General features: G+C 43.0%; 1 protein-coding gene across 8 annotated transcripts in view; it reads right to left on the bottom strand.

Annotated features, from left to right (window-relative positions):
* HECW1 (HECT, C2 and WW domain containing E3 ubiquitin protein ligase 1) overlaps positions 1–20,930 on the bottom strand; it is a 282,485-nt gene that overhangs the window by 82,606 nt on the left and 178,949 nt on the right. For all 8 annotated transcript variants that reach the window (XM_033069763.1, XM_033069756.2, XM_033069719.2 and 5 more), the window contains one exon: positions 10,607–10,776. In XM_033069763.1, coding sequence (XP_032925654.1) covers positions 10,607–10,776 — 170 coding nt within the window. The remainder of the gene's footprint in view (positions 1–10,606; positions 10,777–20,930) is intronic.

Here is a 20,930-nt window from a genome sequence, read left to right on the forward strand (position 1 = left end):
ATAAAAAACAATTCACTACCATTTATTTAAGTGATTACTAGAACTTGAAATCTTCACTTGATCCACAACCAAAATTCAAGTAAAATGCATTATATAATATGTAGGGTACCAAATCCTTGCAAGTAATGGGCAGGCCCCAAATTTATATATGATCTACAGCAGTCAGTGGATGAACAGGTAACAAACAAGAAGTCAAATCACTCTTCTCTGATTAGCCCAAGCCAGTAATTACCAGTGCATTGCCCTGGTACAAAACGACTCTTAGAACTTGAGATGACACATGACACCGCACACTCCACAGAGGAGATGGCAGATTGGCTCAGCAGAATTAAATGGCTTTAGGAACAACCTGTTTCTCACAGACGGCTTGACCCTAGAAATAGCTTCTGACCCCAGTTTGTCAATGTGTGGTGTCTGATACTTAGCAATTAGGGATGCAAGGGCTCTCCTTTATAGGGGATGAGGAGGTCCTCCACTGAAAGGATGAAGTAATGAACCAGTTGCCCTTGTGTCTGGAAGAGTCCCAGACTGAAAAAAACCCTGACTTGAGGTTTTGGAAAAGAGTACTGACATCCAGATGGGAAAACATTTTTATTTTCCTCTAGAAATGTATTAGAAGAAATGGTTGTCTGCCAGGTATATTCCTGAAAAATAGTTACAATCAGAAAGTCTGAACACAAGGTATGATTGACAATCCCTGGTATACTGGGGAAAAATAGCACCGGTGACCTGCAAAAACGAGGCCTTGTAGAGGCTGATGTTTCCTAATCTCTGGAATGTCTTGGTCATGACTGCATTAAGAAGGTTTGTAGTACAATGTGAGTGGATCTGGAGAGCAAAGTAGCTGGTGCTTTGCACCTGACTACCACATCCAGACATGTTGCAAGGGTTTTACCATGAAGTGCCTCCAGGATGGTGCCCTGGATTGAACTCCCATTTATTGTCTGAAAAGTGCTTTGTGCACTCCTGGAACACATCTGTTCACTTCCCTTCTGAGGAGAGTACAGTAATTTCATGACCATAAGGCGCACCGGATTATAAGGCGCACTTCCGGGTGTCAGCAAATTTCCGAACTTTTGCCGATATATAAGGCACACTGGACTATAAGGCGCACTTTTTTTTTTTTTCAGCGATGATCTGCCACTGTCTCCCCCCGCACGGTTGCTGGCCGAGGCTCCGCCTCAACCCAGCAGTGGCAACACCGTGGGCCCCTGGGCTTGCCTGCACCTGGCAACCACGGGCCCCTGGGCCCACCTGTACCCAGCAGGAGCGGCACCACGGGCCCCCCTGTACCTGGCAGCTGCAGCCCTGCTGGGTTCCCCCGCAGCTCGCGGCTCACACTTCCAGGTTGGCAAATTTCCAAACTTTGTCCATATATAAGGCACACTGGACTATAAGGCGCACTTCCGGGTTCGGGCCAAAATTTTAGTCAAAAGGGTGCGTCTTATAGTAGTGAAATTACTGTAATTGAGTTCATGTACTTCTGGACTGACTAGCAGTGTCTTTAGTGGGGAGAGCAGGAGATTTGCTTTGAAATGGATCTCTTCAATGGAACACAAACACTATTATAGATGGACCCAGAGAATTGTTAAGAACCATGACCAATAGATCAAGTTAGTATGTGTATTATTTCCTCGGTGTCTTCTTCAATTATTTTCTCTAGAATTATGATGTCTAGGAGGAAACAGACTTGCATTACATCTATCTAATTCCCCCACCTCTTCAGCCATTTGTTAGTGCCTGTCCTGCTTGTTACAGTGCCAAGATATGCAACGATTGCTTTGTTCCTACACATTTCATGCCAAGAGGGAGCAGGACAAGAGAGAGAGAGAGCCTTTTAATTCCTTATTAAGAGAAGAGTTGCAGCATTATTGCATGTCTTATTAGACACCGGAGAATCTGTACCAGTTTCATCCTTAAAATGCCTGTGCCAATGGAAAAGCTTTAGCTGACATTTTCTCAGGCATCAAAAACTAACAACATATAATTAATTATCTCCATAGAAATACAGAAATGGAGGGAGAATAAAGAGCAAAAGTGGCATGATAAAGAAAATCACAGCAACATATTAGTATATTAAGTCTTCTTGAGTTAAGCAGTATATCATCAATTTTGGCTCCAGTCAGTAACAAGTCATTAGGATTCTCATTTCATTTACACAGATTTTACTCAGCTGCCTCCTGCAGATTCACTCTCACAGAGACACAAATCAGTATCAAAGCTACCTAGAATAATCTGAGATTCATACTCTCACACCATCTCAATGATCTATATGTAAATCTGATTTTACATTACTGCTGGCATCTTCAAGTATGATCTGTAAACACTATAGTAAACACCACTGAAAGGGGTTCAGATAGTAACCTACTTTTTGCTGCCTATTTGCTTCCAGGCTCAGTAATGGTTTTACAGACACAGATGACTAACTTAATTAATGTGAACAGATCTTGAGGGGACCTTAATGCATGACATACAAGGTATAGAACAAATGCCCATGCTAACACTGACCTGGCAGAATGCATCTGTATCCATTTATAAGAGAACAGAACCACTTTCAGAGCTTGGAATATAGTTTTCATAGAAAGCCAGTTACTGGTGATGATTCATTTCCATGTTTTATTTTTACCAAAGTTGTTTGCATCCCTGAATACAGATGGATCCTAGTGACTCAACAGCACTATCAAGGAAGTTGTTGAAATGAACAGACTATGTCCATTAGCACAAATCAGACAAGTTATGGGCAAGTCAAATTCTTTAAAAACAGTCAGTATAATAATTGGTAGATAGTATAATAAATCAGTACAATAAAGATATATAAATTAATATATTGGTGACAGGAAGATCTGGCCTCTTGGAGTTGAATAAGCAGTAGAATTAAAAATAAAATTTATTTGTGATATCCATCATGTACAGGGATGATATAAACAGAAGAAAATCTTAAAAGGCTGTGAATTACATTTGATGGATGAAGATAAATTCATTCTTTCAGCTGAATATTTCATTAGTGGGTTTTGTTTCAAATACTCCAGTGAAACAATTGCAGTCTTAATGCACATGCCACTCTCTGTCTATATTACTCTGTTCTTCATTCAAAAACCTCCTCTACATGTCACTACTTTCCCATACAACACTACTTGCACCAACAGCTGAATAAGCTCATCAAGAATTCCAGTTTCTTAAGCTTTCTACAGTAATCTTTAGTGACAAGACAAAATAATGCAGAGTCAGTAGAGCCAAGAGCAGAGCTCCACTGTTGCCATGGGTGGGGAGATGCCTATGTCTACTACAAGAGACTGCTGGAACACAGCAGTGACTGTAGGGGCCCAAAATCCAGTGCAGTTCTGTATTATTCTGGCATGGCACAATTGTTGGGGAGTGGGATCCTACCATAAAAGGGATGCACATCAATGCACACATTGATGTTCTAAAGTCTGATTCAATCCTTTCTATTGAACTCCTTTAAAGTCGGACAGGGCCATCAGCAAATTTGCTTTCTGGATTTCTCCCTCCAATTAATCTCAGAACTGTCTATGCATTTATTAACACAGCAAAGACTGAAAATATTTGAAGATTCTCATCAGCACTAGTATATAAAGCTAGCAAGACTAATAGTCTTCTAGATGCAGAAGTAGCAAGTAAAATGCAGTTCTAGAAGAACAGCATACCCAAAAAATCTAGACGATTTTTCACACCATAACCCATTCCTGAAGAAGCTAAAGTTGTCTTGGGCTTTCACACTTTAGTCATCAACAGATATTAAAATCTGTAGCTGTAAAGCTACAGCTTGTCTGTGTAGTCAAACAATATTTTACTCTTTATCTGGACACATGTGCAGAAATGTTATACAGGGAAGCTACCAGCCCAAGGTGTCACTTAGTCCTGATGACACTTTTGGTGAAACTCATACTAAATTCAGGATCTAGATTTCACTTCATCTATATATTTTCTATGCTTAGGTGTGAAGGCCTCCAAGTTTCTACAGCATATTCTTTTGTATTTGACAGTAGTAGGGAGAAAAGCTTATCCATGTTAAACAATAAGGAGTTCAGTTAGTGTGATGTTTCTGTGGCTTTTACTTTGGTCTTCTGTTGAAATGACAGAATGATTCTATGTGAGGCCATTGTAGGACTGTGAGCATTCTAGTGTTCTGAATATTAGATCAAAATCAGATAAAACACAATCCACTCTAGATTAAATTCATACTGTTGATTCAAATATATTAAAACATCTTTCTTCAATGTTTTTACTCTGTTCTGGAAAGACTCGGCTTTGTGCAAGTATCCCCAGCTTGTATGACTCTAGGTTTGTGCTACATCAGCTAGTACCCATTTGTATCAGCCAACATACAGCCTCTAGACAGGCAGAGAGCTAACATTAAATCCCTTATTGCCTGATCTGCCTACTTTGGCAAAGTGTTTTTCAGTCCCAGAACTGCTGGGTGGTCTATCATATTCAGAATTCAGGATCACAGAATCAATGCCCAAGTTATAACTCTGCATTAAAAAAAGCAATCACACACCAACACAGTCAGTTGCATCTTGGCATTCCTGCAGGCAGCATCCAAACCTAATGCTTCTATCACTGATGATGGCCTGCACTACAGAAGCCACCTCCTGCCGGCATTCAAGACCGAATGCTTCCTTCTTCTTATTTTGCATTGGTAATCTCAAGAGACAGCTTATGTGAGAAATTATTCAAGTGCAATATTTTTGAAAGGTTGTGAGTTATCTGAGGTGCAGAGAGCATGAGTTGCTCAGCTGAAAAGACTGTAAATCAGCGTCAGATCTGACATACTAACTGCTATTTGTTAAGTGCTCTTGCTCTCTACTTATTCACATAAATTAATTCACTAGTGAATTGTGTCTGTGTCTGTCTTCAGAGTGGTAAGGCAGCAATTCTCAAACACTCTTTTGTCTCAACTATAATTTAACAGTGCTTGTAAAAGCTCAGACCAAGAAACAGGGGTGAAACTGCAGGAAGTAGAGATTGTTTTTAACCTAGTGGTGGGCTCCCATTTAGGGCAATCTACTCCTCCAGAGTTAGATTATTGGAATTGAAATTCAATGTGTTATTTAACAAATGACACTTCCTACTACTTTAAATATGCTGAGTGGTTGCATCAGTCAATTTTTATAGTCATCTTATTGGCCATTCCTCAGAGCTTTCTTTCCACTCATCAGTAAATAAAACAAGAATTGAGGAAACAGTCTGCTCAAGCTATGTGGTGGTTTGTATTAATTTATTCTTTTGGTAAGGAAGGAAAGGAACCAGCTATGGAAAATAATTCCCTGTAATGACCTTGGTAGTTTCCTTTAGACCTGACAAAAGCCAATCAGTGTCTGATTTTTAATACTGACATATTAATACACGAATGAAAAGGCTAGATGTGCCTTTGTGAACACACATTTAAATACGAACAAACCCCAGGAAGGACTCTTCTTTCTCTGGCTTGAAGTAGAGGTAACAGCCCTGGCCAGGTGGGAGGCTGCAGTAGGGCCAGGTTTTCCCCCTAGTGCGGCTAGGTGCGCCCATGGGTGGTTGGAACTCTGTGGCTGCTAACATCTCACCAACATTGAGCCCTGCCCTGCCACCAGCCTGGGTCGAGCCAGGTCCCTCCTGGAATGGAATGCAGCCAGAGCAGCTACCATAATTTCTGGCTAGGCCCTTGCTGCCCTGGTCCAGGCCTCCAGTGTGGCTGCTGAAAAGTTTTCCTCTATAAATAGCTCCCAGATACACTCAGCAGGGACCACACGGCCAGCCGCTGCCTGGGCGAGATATTAACTCCTTCAATGCACAGATGAGAACTTGTAAACCTTCCATCCTCTTTCTTGAGTGAAAGAAAAGGACAGAGATGAAGACACGCACAGAAACAGCATGGAGACATCAAGGACGTTCAAGAAGGAAGAGTCAGGTCCCAGATGAGAGAGGGGATAAGGAGATGTCTAGGACTGAAATTCTCCTGTAAGCTATGGAGAAGATATACAGTAAATTCACGAATACAAACCACACTGAGGATAAGTCGCATCTCTGGGTGTTGGCAAATATTTCGTTCTTTGTCCATAAATAAGCCGCACCTGAATATAAGTCGCTCTGTGGTTCGCAGCGAGGACCCGCGTGCAACAAAGTTGCCAAATACTAACAGAACCGTGGCATGGCGGGGAGTTTACTGGCTCAACTAAGGCTGTGCAGGCTCGGCCCGCTAGGGGTTGCTGACGGGGCCAGGTGGTCCAGCTCGGTGGTGCCACTTGGGGCTGGCCGCCGCCTCTGGGTTCGCTCGCCCCGGCCCCGCTCCCGCCGCGGCGCCGGCCGGGCACGGAGCACCCCCTGCTCCCACCACGGCGGCGGAGGGCGGGGACAGAGCCCCCCGCCTCCTCCCCGAGTCGTGGCAATGGCGGTGCGGGGCCCTTGCCAGCTCCCCGAGCCGCATCAATGGCGGTGCGGGGCCCTCGCCGGCTCCCCGAGCCGCAGCAATGGGGGCACGGGGCCCCCCCCCCCCCCCTCCCCGCCGTGGCAATGGCGGTGTGGGGTCCCCCCTTCTCTCCCCCGGGCTGTGGCAGAGCAGGGAAGAAGAGAGCTCTCCTGCCTCTCTCCCTGCCTCCCGTGTTGCCTGCAGGGAGCCAGGGCAACAGAGTAACACTTTGTAACAATCGTGAAATGTCCGCTTTTACTGGTAGGTGGTAGGTGCTTGGCTCGGCGCCCTGGTTGGCACGTCTGGGGTTGTAAATGTCAGAAAATTATTCACATATTAGCCGCCCCCGAGTATTAGCCGCACTTCTGGGTTTCCACCAAAATTTTTGTCAAATTGCTGAGGCTTGTATTCGTAAAATTACTGTAATTTATAAATCAGACACTTTTTTCACTGTAACTCATGAAATGCATATGGGGTGGATGAAATGTCCTAACTGTAGACATGAGCAAAGGCATTCGTGCTGAAGTAAGCAGATGTTGAAGTAGCTGTGATCCCATGAGAAGTTTGAATAGAGAGAGGGAGAAAAGTGATGGAGACCCTCTGCCCCCAGGGAAGAAGAGAGACCTCTGTTTTCAGAGATGAAGATGATCTCAGAATTAGGCTTTTGAACTGCTATACCCTTAAAGTGTTCCCCAAGTTGACATGGCTGTGGGAAGGCTGAAAAAATGGGAGGGATTTCACAATTGCAGATTTTCCAGATGGTTGCCATTTGTGGAAACTGAAGCCACGAGAGAACTGTTTCTTGAGGAGAAGTCTCCATAGACTTAAGAGAGAGACTCCTCTCCCCAAGTCAATTGGAGAAAGACTATTTTAGAGATGGTAAACTCACTAATTTGTTTCTGTACGTTGTCAGTGTCACGGAAAAGAGAGTGTAGGGGGGAGGAGAAGTTTTCTGAAAGTTTTATTTTGATTATTATTATTTTTTCTTTTAGTTTGTGTTAATAAAGTTCTTCTTTATACCCTTCAAAGTTGGAGCCTGTTTTGCCTTCCTCCTAATCCCATATCACAGCAAGAAATGAATAAATAATTCTAGTAGGTGCACTGGCGATTTAGCCAGTGCTAAACCCACTACAAGTTGCAATAGTTAAGAAAGAAATACCCTAAATATGTCTAAGGTAAAGTCCAGAAACCTGAAGTACTTTATCTGCCAAACCATAGAATTTCCTATTCAGTTGGAGGTATGTGAACTACTTTTTAAACCACTTTGCTTTGTTCCTGTGATCTTATACTAGTCTGAACTCTGTATCACTTCACTGATTTCTGAAAAATAATTTTTTTCTTAAATGAGCTGCTTCTGAACAATATGACAGCACAAACATTGTTTCAATATGAAACAATATCGGAATAGTATCATTATTTTCCCACTATCTATCTTAGAAAATAAGCATCCACCTTTCTCAGTTCTACTACATATACATTAGAGTTGGGAAATGGGCACTTCATTCTCAGATTTTCTTTGTATTTTACCAGCAATCAGCATGACAGGACTTTTCACTCTTTGTGTTTTTGCAGCTGTCTGGGTTGGCAGGGCAATACCTGCCTAATCTGGGTTGCAGAGTCAAGTTGTCCAGTGCCATGTGGTTTCCAGGCACTCATTTAACATTACAGATGTTTCTGAAGAACATGTGAAAACACAGAAACATGTTAAAAATGACATCTCTTAATCAGGAGAAGTTATCACCTTGGGCTTTAACTTGTCTCAGTGAGCACTTCTCAGTGTTTGGGCTCTTTCAGCTCTATGGTGAGCCCTACTGCAAGTGTCAAATTGTCACTTGCTACTCCTCATCTGTAAGAAATTTCCATTTCCTTATGTCTCCTTGTACAAAGTACTGCAAATCAGAGCAACGGAAGAATAGCTTTAAGTCAGGATAACTTGTGCTGAACAGCATTTGAACAACCTATGAAATTAAGATGATCATAAATATTACACGAGACAGATGAAAATTTGCCTGAGGTACCAGGGTGCTCCCAGAGTGTTTGTTTAATGCAGGTGGTTACTATACAAATGGAACAGCCTGGTAAGTATATGAAGAAGAATACAAGAACAAATTAGTATAAGCAAATCAGTCATGTTGTAGTCTGTATGACTTTTAGTGCTTAAGTCCTACAAAACTGAAGTGACTCTTTCTAAATTTGCTCAAGATATCAAGAATATATAGAATGATCCTAGTCTGTAGATATTTTGATAACTTTTTTTCCCTATTTCAGATTTTTTTTAAGTTTAGGATCCAATACAAATCAGATAGGTCATTCACTAGAAAAACGAACATTTGCCTTCTATTCACATGGAGTGACAGAGAATCTCAGAAAAGCATGACCCTTTTGAAATAGTACATTGCCTAAAATATCTTTCTGCAAAAACAACTTGTGACTAATGCTCTTAATGAAATGGCTATGAATCCTCAGTATTTTGTCACTTCATATATTCATATCCATAAGTGAAAAGTGTGGACAGAAGAATGGCTACCACCATGATTCAGCAACAGCTTTCAGTCTTCCTTCTCCCCTTGTCCCATGAAGGAAGAAAGTTGCAGAAAATCAGGCCGATCATCTTCTGTGCAGCAGAAACCAGTGCAGCTTTTTAGTAGCAAAACAAAGAGTTCAGACAGGATGATTGCACAGACTGCAGCACAAATGCACACAGTTAAACATCCCAATATCTGCTGAGGGGAAGGCAGAAGGAGAACATGCTGAACCATGGTTTGACTCTTTTACACTCCTTTGCCACTCACAGGCTAACAACAGAAAGGGAGAAGCAGCATGCTTGCACGCGATCAAGAAAATCTGGGGGCTGAACAGCAAAGCTGGGAGCCAGCTGTGCTCTTTTGCTTTCCCATGTCCTTTTTATAAGGCCATTTAATTGTTTCTCCTTTTCTCGCCGCCAAACTCCAATTGGAAAAGAAATGTCAGCCCACAAACTCAGTCATTTGGCATGGCTTGAGGAGAAGCCATCTGTGGCATTTTATCAGGGCCACAACTCTATGTACTGAGTGTCACACACAGACAGCAAGTTTCCCCTTTATACCTGTTCCCCTAGTTCTGTGTCTTACGCACTTTGCTGAAAGTTCTCTGACAATTGCCTGATCCTCCATGCCAGTTCTAGTTTGACCATGTACACAGTTGGACCTGACACCTCTCAACCAGATACATCTGATGCTTGGTTCCACAGAGATGTTATGACTTGATGGATGCTTCCTAACAATGTCCTCAATTTAGTCCTGCTAGAAGCCATTTTTCTCTGACTAGTTTCAAGGTTGTTTTCCCAGTCATATAACCTCCCCCATCTGCCACATAACCTTATGTGGTATCTAGTTTCTCCAGGTAGGAGAATTCAACCCTATTTCTGCTGTCTTTTTGCCCACTCACAGTTCCATGTCTACAGAGTTGGACCTAAATATCCCTTGGCTACTTTGTAATTTGCATTTTAATTTTAATAAATCTGTGCAGTGCATTTATTTACTTTTACTCTTTCCTGAAGTGGAGATATTGTTGCGACAGAGCGCACCAGTAAATCACACCCAGTATGTCAGGTTCCTTTAATTCCAAAGAGATTCCTTATTCTTTGTTGCCTATTGCCATTTCACATGTAATTTAAAAACAGCAGGCAGCAATTGAACTCTCAGATCTCATTAATACGTACAAGTCCTTCCAACAGAAAGAAGCAGGCCAGAGACTATTTCTTCAAGGTGATGGCCAACCGTGCCAAAGTTGCCTTTGATTTATATTGCCACTGATGCTTTTCAATCACATTGCTTCTCTTTATTTATATGCTGTACCTATTTTGCTTTATATAATGTGTCTGAGTAAGAACACTGAATCTAGCAGCAGCCTTTCATGCTATGCAAGTTTATTTTTCAATTCTGTTTTATGCCTGCCTTCAATAATTAACAACTTTATAAATTACGCTAATGAAGTACAGCCTACACTGAAATTATATGGAAAGTTTTAATGTACCACCCAAATTTGTAGCTAATTAAGCCTTTTGTACTGAGACAAGTAGTCACAAAACACATCAAGCACAACTATAGGTCAACAACCATATAGCCAACAACTCAAATAAAAAAAAAAAAGAGGGATAGTACTAGAGTAATGTCCATGTTTTAAGAAAAGTCTCAGCTTAACTCTCCAGCTGCTTACCTCTCCTTGCCAGATGGGGTTAACGGTGTTACACATGATCTTAGATCTTTTCTCCTGTCCATGATGAGGAAGGGCTGGGAAGATGCTATGTTTTCCAGGCTGAATGGAAATCTTCAAATAAGGATCTGGATTGAAGAACATCCCTTTCTTCAGACCAAAAGCCTGGAAATCTGAAAGAAGGTAAAGAACTTGATTATTTTTCATATTCCAGGCATCTCTTTGGGATGCTAGGAACAGTATATAAGGAATTCGTAATGAACTCAAATAATATGGCAGGAATGTCAAAAAACTCACTGTGTTTATTGTGAGGCAATGTAATGCCAAACCATAATGATATCGTGATTTAGGATTTACAAATTATTACATAATGAAACTGCAAATTTACAGCCTGATTATGCCGACTGGTTCAGCTTGTTCAGCCTGACTGTAGTGGAAGGAATACTCTGAAAAAGAGATCCCATCATTTAATGTCAAAGTCATGGCATTTGGTACCCAATGGATTTTTCCTAGGTATCAATTCTACTGCTGTACATATCCTAGCTTTTACACCACTTTTTTTGACATGAGAAGTCATTTTACATTTTTTCCCATTTTAAATAATTTTCTTCCCTGAATGGGTTAATTTCATTTTAGAGAAACTCTTGTCTATAATGTCCGAATTTTAAGCAAGGCTTTATAGCGGCAGAACTCCCACAGATCATAATATGTGTTTTACACAAAAAAAAATACCCAGGCGCTTATTTGAAAATTTCCCTATAACATTCTGAGGAAAGACACAATACCCATTATGATCTGTCCCTGTGAAGCTGATGAAATGCAAACTAATCTGCTGGTATATCATTAATTTTGTCTCAACAGACACAGGCTAACCCCTCTGGTCTTCTCTTTTTTCAGATGTATTTCTAAGCTTTCTTTGGAACATATAAATACTTATTCCTAATAGTGAGCTCAGTAGCTAATTTACTTTCCACTGCTCTTTGCATGGAGATTCTCCTGTTTAAAGCTTTATTTCACATCGGGGTATAAGCACTGTACTGCATTCTGTCTATTTCTCTTGCTGTACTGGAGAGATAAAAAAGTATTAGACAAAACGGTTTCTAAAACTGTATGGATGCATACCTAAGCAATTTAAATTTTTTCTTTTGGCAGTTTTTTGAAAACATTAATTTTCACAGTCTTCTAATTCTCTTCTGATTAAAAACCCAATTATTCCAGCAGGTGTTGAGAGACCATGAAAAGCCCTCAAGGCAGATATTTTGGTTGCCTCTGAAAATCATACACATTGCACACCATCATCAGTACTTTTTCCAGAAAATAGCTATATCAAACCCAGTTGTGTGTTGCTTCCTTAACATATGGTAATAGCCAACACAATAAAACATGCAAGTTAAAAGGAATTGCTTTTCTTTCTGTTGGTTTTAATAATCTATTCCACTACACAATTCATGTTGCAGATATGCAAAAGCTATTGGACAGATGGTCCTGAAGCAGACTGTATTTTAAGAATCTCATTCTTCAGACATTCTCTAACAATTAACAAAAAACCAAAAAACCAAAAAAAGAATGGCATCAGTACTTAGAGCTTATTTGAAAGTACATTGCTGAAACTATGTACTACCACAGTCTTAGCAATGCTATCACACAAAGAAAATGATCTGCTTCATAAAGATAACACTGGTTTTCTTTCCTCCTTTTTTGTTTTCTGTATGCACAATCTCTGTGTAACCAGCATGTATCTCATTTAACAGCCCTGTTGAAATCCTATATGGCAAACTCTTTCGCTTTGGAAGTTGTACTGTTAGAAATGCAGAAGAAAAAGAAATAGAAATCAAGATTGCAAAAGGAGTATGAATGAAAAGGTCCAGCAGTGTATTAGTTCAGGCTGCTAACATATGAGAAGAGAGAAAGACCTCTGGGATCTTATTTTCCTTCTCTCTGATACTTCCTCAAAAGAGTCTGAAACTGAAATATTCAATGCTGTGTATGTTTCTGATTTTTTTTTTTCCTTCAAAGAGAGACCACAGTATCTTTGGGTACCACTGGGTAACAAAATAGTCTACTGATAGAAAATACGCAGCACTCCATTATGTATACTTATATATTATATATCATAAAGAAAATACATTTAGGATGAACTACTAGCCTCTTTCCAGTTATGGGAATTAAAGCACAGCCATGAAGATGAAGGTACTCTTAGCGTCAGTTAATAGTTTCTTTTTTGTATTCATATGAGGAAAAAAATGTAATTTAGGTAAGCACATGGCATGAAATTTTATTTGTGTAGTTTTCTTGCTGAAATTACATAATACAACAATTTTTTAAAAAAAGTCAAGTTAGAAACTTTAATTTTATTGTCTGAAGTATAAATGGGACTAGCAGAAATAGCTTTCCCAATGACAAATATCCCAATTATGTATCTCACCACAAATTCTCATCACTGTGAAAAAGAGAGCACCTAAACTGAAAAAGATCTTAATAAAGCTACATGGATATCTGCATGTAAGCAGAATTTAATTTCATTTGAAACAAATCTATCTGTAGGTCCTGTAACTTGCTGTTGTAATTCTTACCACTTCAGTATAGCTCCTCAACAGAAGAATCACAGCCATTCTGCCTTCCCAAATGCAAATATTTTTCTCTATCATCTTCAGAAAAAATGTTCTGAAGAAACTAAACTTTTAAGTGAAGGTCTGAAGCTAACTGAATTTAAATCATTGTCCCAGAAGGCTGGGACATACCCTGCTGTACACTGCAATTTTAGAGTGCATTTCTTGGAGGCATATGAGGAAATGGTACAAAAATAACTCATCTATGGTTTGCAAAGGTGTATTTTCATCAAGTCTCTTAAAAAATTTATTAATATACCATGTGTCAGTTCCTCATTTAGTCAAAAATCACACTTTAGTGTGAAAGAGGTTATATACATCTAACAGTTTAATAATGTCAGGCCATCTCTCATGACACATGACAGAATGAAGAAATCCAGACAAAGTACGGTAATTTCAGAAGTATAAGGCGCACCGGAGTATAAGGTGCACTTCCGGGTTGCCGGAAAGTTCCCGTACTTTGTCCATATACAAAGTACACCAGAGTATAAGGCGCACTTTTTTTTTGCAGCGAGGATCCGCCGCCGGCTCCCCCAACGCAGCGGCTGCTGGTCAGGGCTGCCTGCTCCCGCTCTCCTGTCTGGTGCAACTCTCAATGGGATAAAGTAATTTTATCAGTCACACAGTGGGACTCAGTGGACCATTAGCAGAAGATAACTCCCTGGAGGAAGGATGTGGGGTGCAGAGATAAAGAACAATGCCCTACTGGATTCAATGGATGGCCCATTAGCAGAGTATCTCCCACAGAGATAAGGATCACTGCCCCATCTGGTCACAACAGATGGTGATAGAATAGATACTTTGATCACATCCTGTATTGTAACCCAAGACAGTACGGTTGGCGCGATTGTTACTAATTCATTACTTTGTTGTGCACCGATCCTCGCTGCAAAAAATAGTGCGCCTTATACTCTGGTGCGCCTTATATATGGACAAAGTTCGGAAATTTGCCAGCTCTCGGAGGTGCGCCTTATAATCCGGTGCGCCTTATAGTCGTCAAATTACTGTATCTCTTTCCAAAGAGATATCAGCTCTGGTTCTGACACTGAAAAAATATACTTGAACAGGACTGGTATCTGGACAGACTACCAATGAGGGAAGGTAATCGCCAGGGCGCTGGCATGTCAGTATTTGTTTTGCACAGCATGGACAGAACAAGAAGAACCTATCTTAGAGGGCAGCAGTTTATCTACTGAGTTGAGCTACCTAGGATATAGGCATGGCTTCAAAGAAAGGAACAATAAAACTCTGCTTACTCATGATTCAATGGGAGGCACACAGGCACTGTCCCTCAGCCATGTGCTTTTAAAGCAATACTTTTAGTTACTGTCAGTGGAACAATATTTAAATAGCAAGAGCAGAGCAATATTGCATTTATTGAAATACTAATTTGACTCATGAAGCAGTGTATGATACCAAATTTTATTTGGCAATCATCTTTCTGGAAGCCGGTGAGCATGGATTTGAAGAAGTATTGCATCTGGTAATAATTAGATTTGAGAAGTCAATATTAAGGAATTCTAGAAATCAAACAGTAATGTGTAATGATAGAAAGTCTTAAAATCCACCACAGCAAACTAATGCAGTGTAATTTAGAAAATATTACTTAAAGTACAAGAGAAGACTGACTTGATCAGCTACTGAATGATATTCTGCAACTGATGATAAGCAAGAGGTTAAATAAAGTGCTTCTTTTTGCTCTCAGAAATTACAGACATATACATTGACCACACTTTTTAAAAAATAAAACGCAGAAAAAAAAGAAAGCGCTAGTGTCTAAGGTATTTTAAGGTCTGAGATTTAAAAAAATAGACTAAGTGGACCAGATAAACCAAAATGTTTCTGTCATGGGACTCCCATATTAAAGACAGTGAACAAGAGAAGAAAAATTCTTTTTCTAGCTGTAAATGCTTTGAAGAAAAACAAATGGGATTCTCATTTGTTTAAAAGAAGGGCAGTAGAGGTATTCGGAAGAAAATCGGTCTATTAATAAATGAAAAGAAGTACTGAAATTAATTATTCTAAAATATCTGAGAGACAGGCTACCTTTTTAAACATTTTCATCAAGAAGGAAAACATAGAAAAAGTCTGAACCATTAATGTGAACACCTTTTCACAGCAAGGGGGTGTTTTTATCACTGCAAGTGATTAATCACTGGAGTAAAGTACCATCTTGGGATCCTTGGATCTTGACTACACACTTGTCTGTAAGATACATCTGAACCAAACTCACACAAAGCTCTCACCACAGGGCAAGGTGTCCTGTGCTAAACAGGAGAACGGAGTAGTTGAATTCAAAGCCTTCTGAGGCCTTTCAAACTGCTAGTCGAGGCATACTTTGTAGGCACAACATGTACTGGACATGGTAAAAAGCCACCTCACCTTGACACAAGAACTGACAAGTAAAAAAAAGGTCTGAGATTAGTAGTTATACAGTCAGTCACTAGGTGTGGGAACCCAGGACATCCCTCTGGATACCCTGGATGGCTTCAGACCCTGGCAGGGGGCTCAGAAGCCTTGGCACAGAGCCCAAGGCCCCCGTGCCTTTGATTTTAGCCCCTGGGAAAATTTACCACCTTTGCACGAAGAGTTACAAGCCACAAAAAATAAGTAGAGTATAAGTTAGTTTATCAAAAGGTGAAAAAGTAGAATTTTAAGATTTTTTAGAATAGGGATCTAGGGTAAAGATGGAGGAACCTGGGCATGTTCTGTCCTTCTTTCTCCTTCTTCCTAGCATCCATCTTTTGCGTGATGTTGGCATTTTTAGATTGGTTTAGAGTAGAACCAGACTGTACAATATCAGTGATAGGTATTGGAAGATAATTGTAGATAATGTTTACGTAGTTTATAATATAAAAAGATAATACTGCCCTGACGGCGGGCAGTGTGCCTGGGACTGACCTGCTGAATGGACCACAGCAGTCAGGGAAAGAACTTTTAGATTACAGTAAATTCACGAATACAAGCCACACTGAGGATAAGCCGCATCTCTGGGTGTTGGCAAATATTTCGTTCTTTGTCCATAAATAAGCCGCACCTGAATATAAGTCGCTCTGTCATTCGCAGCGAGGACCCATGTGCAACAAAGTTGCCAAATAGTAACAGAACCACGGCATGGCGGGGGGTTTACTGGCTCAACTAAGGCTGTGCAGGCTCGGCCCGCTAGGGGCTGCTGACGGGGCCAGGTGGCCCAGCTCAGTGGGGCTGCTCGGGGCTGGCCGCCGCCTCTGGGTTCGCCTGCCCCGGTCCCGCTCCTGTCGTGGCGCCGGCCGGGCACGGAGAGCGCGCCCCGCTCACACCGCGGTGCCGGCCCGACACGGAGCACTCCCTGCTCCTGCCACAGCGGCGGAGGGCGGGGGCAGAGCCCCCCCCCTCCTCCCCGAGCCGCAGCAATGGCGGCACGGGCTCCCGCCCTCCTCCCCAAGCCACAGTAATGGCGGCGCGGGTTCCCCCCCTCCTCCCTGAGCCGCGGCAATGGTGGCGCAGGGTCCCCCCGTCTCTCCCCCGGGCTGCGGCAGAGGAGGGAAGGAGAGAGTTCTCCTGCCTCTCTCCCCGCCCCCCATGCTGCCTGCAGGGAGCCAGGGCAACAGAGTAACACTTTGTAGCAATCGCGAAATGCCAGTTTTTACTGGCAGGTGCTCGGCTCGGCGCCCTGGCTGGCACGTCTGGGGTTGTAAATGTCAGAAAAGTATTCACATATTAGCCACCCCCGAGTATTAGTCGCACTTCCGGGTTTCCACCAAAATTTTTGTCAAATTGCTGCGGCTTGTATTCGTGAAATTACTGTAGATAAAATAATCAACTTCTGCAAACCACAGAAGATGTCTCCAGACTCTTTCTCCGGTGCTTGGGCTGGAACACAGAGACTCTCAACATACAAAGGTGGTTGTCTCGAGCTCCTGAGACACCACTGACCATAACTAGGATTTAAAAAAATATTTGAAAATTAATTGCTTAATATATCTGCATTCTGAAGAAGCATTTCATGCTAACAACTATTGTCATAATGACCCTTAGCAGACCTTATACTAATTTCAGTTGTGATTTATGCTCTTAACTTTTATAAACTGACAACTGTTATTACTTGAATACCTGGTCTGAAAACCACACAAAAACAAGATTCTCAGAGAAGCGTAATGAAAATAAATGCCTGAATGTTTGTGAAATATTCAGATCTTCTGGTTATTTGTTCCCCAAGGACAATTATAAATAAAGTGTACAAAAAACATGAGATATGTGAAATACTAAAGCCTGAAAAAAATTATTTGGTGCAATATAGAGCTAGGAGCATATTATGCAAACCTCATGATAACACTTTCTAAATACATCAGCCAATAAGGCTGGTTTTAAGGGCTTTCAGCAAATGTGTCATACTGCTGCTAAACCATGAACCTGCAAGTGAAGTAGTTGGTTCATCTTGGGAAGCTTAGCACATTTTTTCCTTCTGTACTTCATGCAAGAGATCTCTGTTGCTTTTCAGTCACCTTATCACAAGTGTGACATTCACTGGTAACAGTGGAAAAGGCACGTTTGAAAAGTAAATGCCAAGTGGGCTGCAGAGTTTTCCTTAAAGGTTTTTTTCAGTTTAGTTAAATTAGGTTTAAAATATTTCTCTTGGTATTTTTAAATAATGAAAGCTATAATAATACAGTCATCATAAAAATTATTAGAAAGCTTAATCACAGAAAATTATCTTCTTTGAGATTAGAGTTGCCAGTGAACCTATTAATCTAAACCAGTCTTTCACAGGACCAACTTCCAGTTTTCAAGGAAGTAAATACGAAGTAAAAAACCCTCCTAGTGACAGTGCAAACTCTCTGCTATTTCTATTCTCAAGAAGCTAGTCATATTCTTGTGCCTTGAAGGATCATTTTACACCTTTTTCATTGCTTGACATTTTTATTTAATCCAGAAATCTTTTCTCAAAAAAACCCTCCAGTGAAACAGCTGGATTTTGTCCAACCAAATACTCAATAAACTACAGAAAGAATAAAGCACTTTGTCAACAACTTTTTAGGAAAAAAATTGTTTCCACACAGTTCATTTTAACATAGGGTCTCACTGGATTCTCTCAGAGGTAGAGAAAGCAATACAAGTCAGCTGAAATATACTCACATTGTCCAGAATTTCTTGTGATTTGGTCTACTTTGATACTTTTCTCTCCCACTCTAATAACTTCTTCTTCTTATAAAATTATATGTCAGAAGGCATAGCTCTTCTTGCATTCCTTAGATTACAGACTGCTTAGGGCATGATTCCTCTGTGTTGTTACAACGGGCTCTAATCACACTAATGACGCTCCAGCCACTTTTTTTTTAACTGCAACTGAATCAACCATAATTTGAAAACCTAACTTTTAAGTAATGCCTATATTAACTAAAGACTGAAGATGACAGTATACCAAAATATAGATACTGAAAATGAAACTCTGTATGAGTGAAAAGGACTTGTGAAAACAGAAGAGGTTACTGCTGAGATAGTGGTGCAAATGGAAAGTACAGTAATTTCACGAATACAAGCCGCACCAATTTGACCAAAATTTTGGTGGAAACCCGGAAGTGCGGCTAATATTCCGGGGCGGCTAATCTATTAACAAAATTCTAAAAGCTGTCAACACGGAAGTGAGAGCCCGCGGCAGCCCCAAGCCAAGCTGGAGCCCGGCCGGCCCCGGCAGAGGTGGGAAAGCCTGGCAGAGGCGGGGCCAGCAGTGTCGGGGGCGGGCGGCAGAGCCTGAGCCAGCAGGGCGGGGGAGCCCGGGAGAACTGGGGCTAGCAGTGCAGGGGAGCATGGCAGAAGCAGGAAGGCCGGCGGGTGGGGCTGCCTGGCAGCGGGGGAAGCCCAGCATAATCGGGGCCAGCAGCGTGGGGGAGCCCGGCGGTGCGGGGGCCTGCAGTGCCGGCCAGGGCGAGGAAACGCGGCGGCGGTGCAGACGGGAGGGGGCGGCCGGCGAGCCTGGTGGCGGCGGCGGCAGCCCTGCCGGCGGGGCGAGCGAAAGCGGCGCTCGCGAAAGCGCCGCCCGGCGAGCGAAAGCGCCGCCGCTCGCGAAAGCGCCGCCGCTCGCCGCGAACCGCGAGCCGCGAACCGCGAGCCGCGAGCCGCGAGCCGCGAACCGCGAGCCGCGAACCGCGAGCCGCGAGCCGCGAACCGCGAGCCGCGAAAGCGCCGCCGCGAGCCGCGAGCCGCGAGCCGCGAGCCGCGAGCCGCGAACCGCGAGCCGCGAAAGCGCCGCCGCGAGCCGCGAGCCGCGAGCCGCGAGCCGCGAGCCGCGAGCCGCGAGCCGCGAGCCGCGAGCCGCGAACCGCGAGCCGCGAGCCGCGAACCGCGAGCCGCGACCCGCGAGCCGCGAGCCGCGAACCGCGAGCCGCGAACCGCGAGCCGCGAACCGCGAGTCGCGAAAGCGCCGCCGCGAGCCGCGAACCACGAGCCGCGAAAGCGCCGCCGCGAGCCGCGAAAGCGCCGCGGGGCGGGCGCGGCGCGGGGCGGGCGCGGCGCTCGCGAGGCGCGGCGCGGGGCGAGCGAAAGCGGCAGCGGGGCGGACGGCGAGCCCGGCGGCGGCAGCCCTGCCAGCCGGGCGAGCGAACGCGGCAGCGGGGCGGTGCTGACGGGAGAGGGGGGCCAGCGAGCCCGGCGGCGGTGGCAGCACCACCCGGCCAGCCCCGCCGAGCCGTGGCGCTGAGCTGGGCCACCCGGCCCCGTCGGCAACCATGAGCGGGCCGAGCCTGCCTGGCCCCGCCCCGAGCCAGTAAAGCCCGCTATGCCGCGATCCTGTTACTAATTGGCCAATTTGTGAAAGCTGCGCACGGATTCTCGCGACGAACGAAAGTGCGGCTAATATTCGGGGTGCGGCTTATCTATTGACAAAGACAGCAACATTGTCAAGGCACCGGGGGTGCGGCTTATAATCCGTGCGGCTTGTATTCGTGAAACTACTGTAATCTCAGTTCCTTCTGATGCCTCTGGGAAGACTGCCTTGATTTGCACTTTATTAGCTAACATAATAGATATAGGAATAGCAATAATTTTGCTTTGAGAGATACAACATTTTGTTGCTGGGGTGTTGACTAAGAAGGCAATAAACAAATCCTTGTGATATGTTAATCTGTTCATTTCAGAAAGACTGAAAAGGAACTATTTTGATAACTTAGATTTTTGATAAAATAATTGCCAAATTATTTTATCAAAGCCTTTCATATACCTGGTTGTGATTGTGTTATTAATATGGACGTGCTATATATGCAGATCACAGTAATTTCACGACCATAAGGCTCACTGGATTATAAAGCGCACTTCCGGGTGTCGGTAAATTTCCAAACTTTTGCCCATATATAAGGCGCACTGGACTATAAGGTACACTTTTTTTTTGCTGGCTCCCCCCACACAGTTGCTGGCTGCGGCCCCACCTCCACCTGGCAGATGCAGCACTGTGGCCCCACGGCCCTGCCTCCACCCAGCTGCCGCAGCCCTGTCAGCTCCTCCCACGGCTCGCAGCCCACACTTTTGGGTTGGCAAATTTCCGAACTTTGTCAATATATAAGGCTCACCGGAATATAAGGTGCACTTCCAGGTTCGGGCCAAAATTTTAGTTAAAAGGGTGCACCTTACAGTTGTGAAATTACTGTAATTGCTTATGAATCACTGGAGTAAGATATTCCAAAAATGAGGTATGGTCTTTATATACTTTTAATCAAGCTGTAAATTAGATACTCTAGTTTATAAAA

This window comes from Catharus ustulatus, chromosome 1 (genome assembly GCF_009819885.2).
Source record: "Catharus ustulatus isolate bCatUst1 chromosome 1, bCatUst1.pri.v2, whole genome shotgun sequence".
NCBI lineage: Eukaryota > Metazoa > Chordata > Aves > Passeriformes > Turdidae > Catharus > Catharus ustulatus.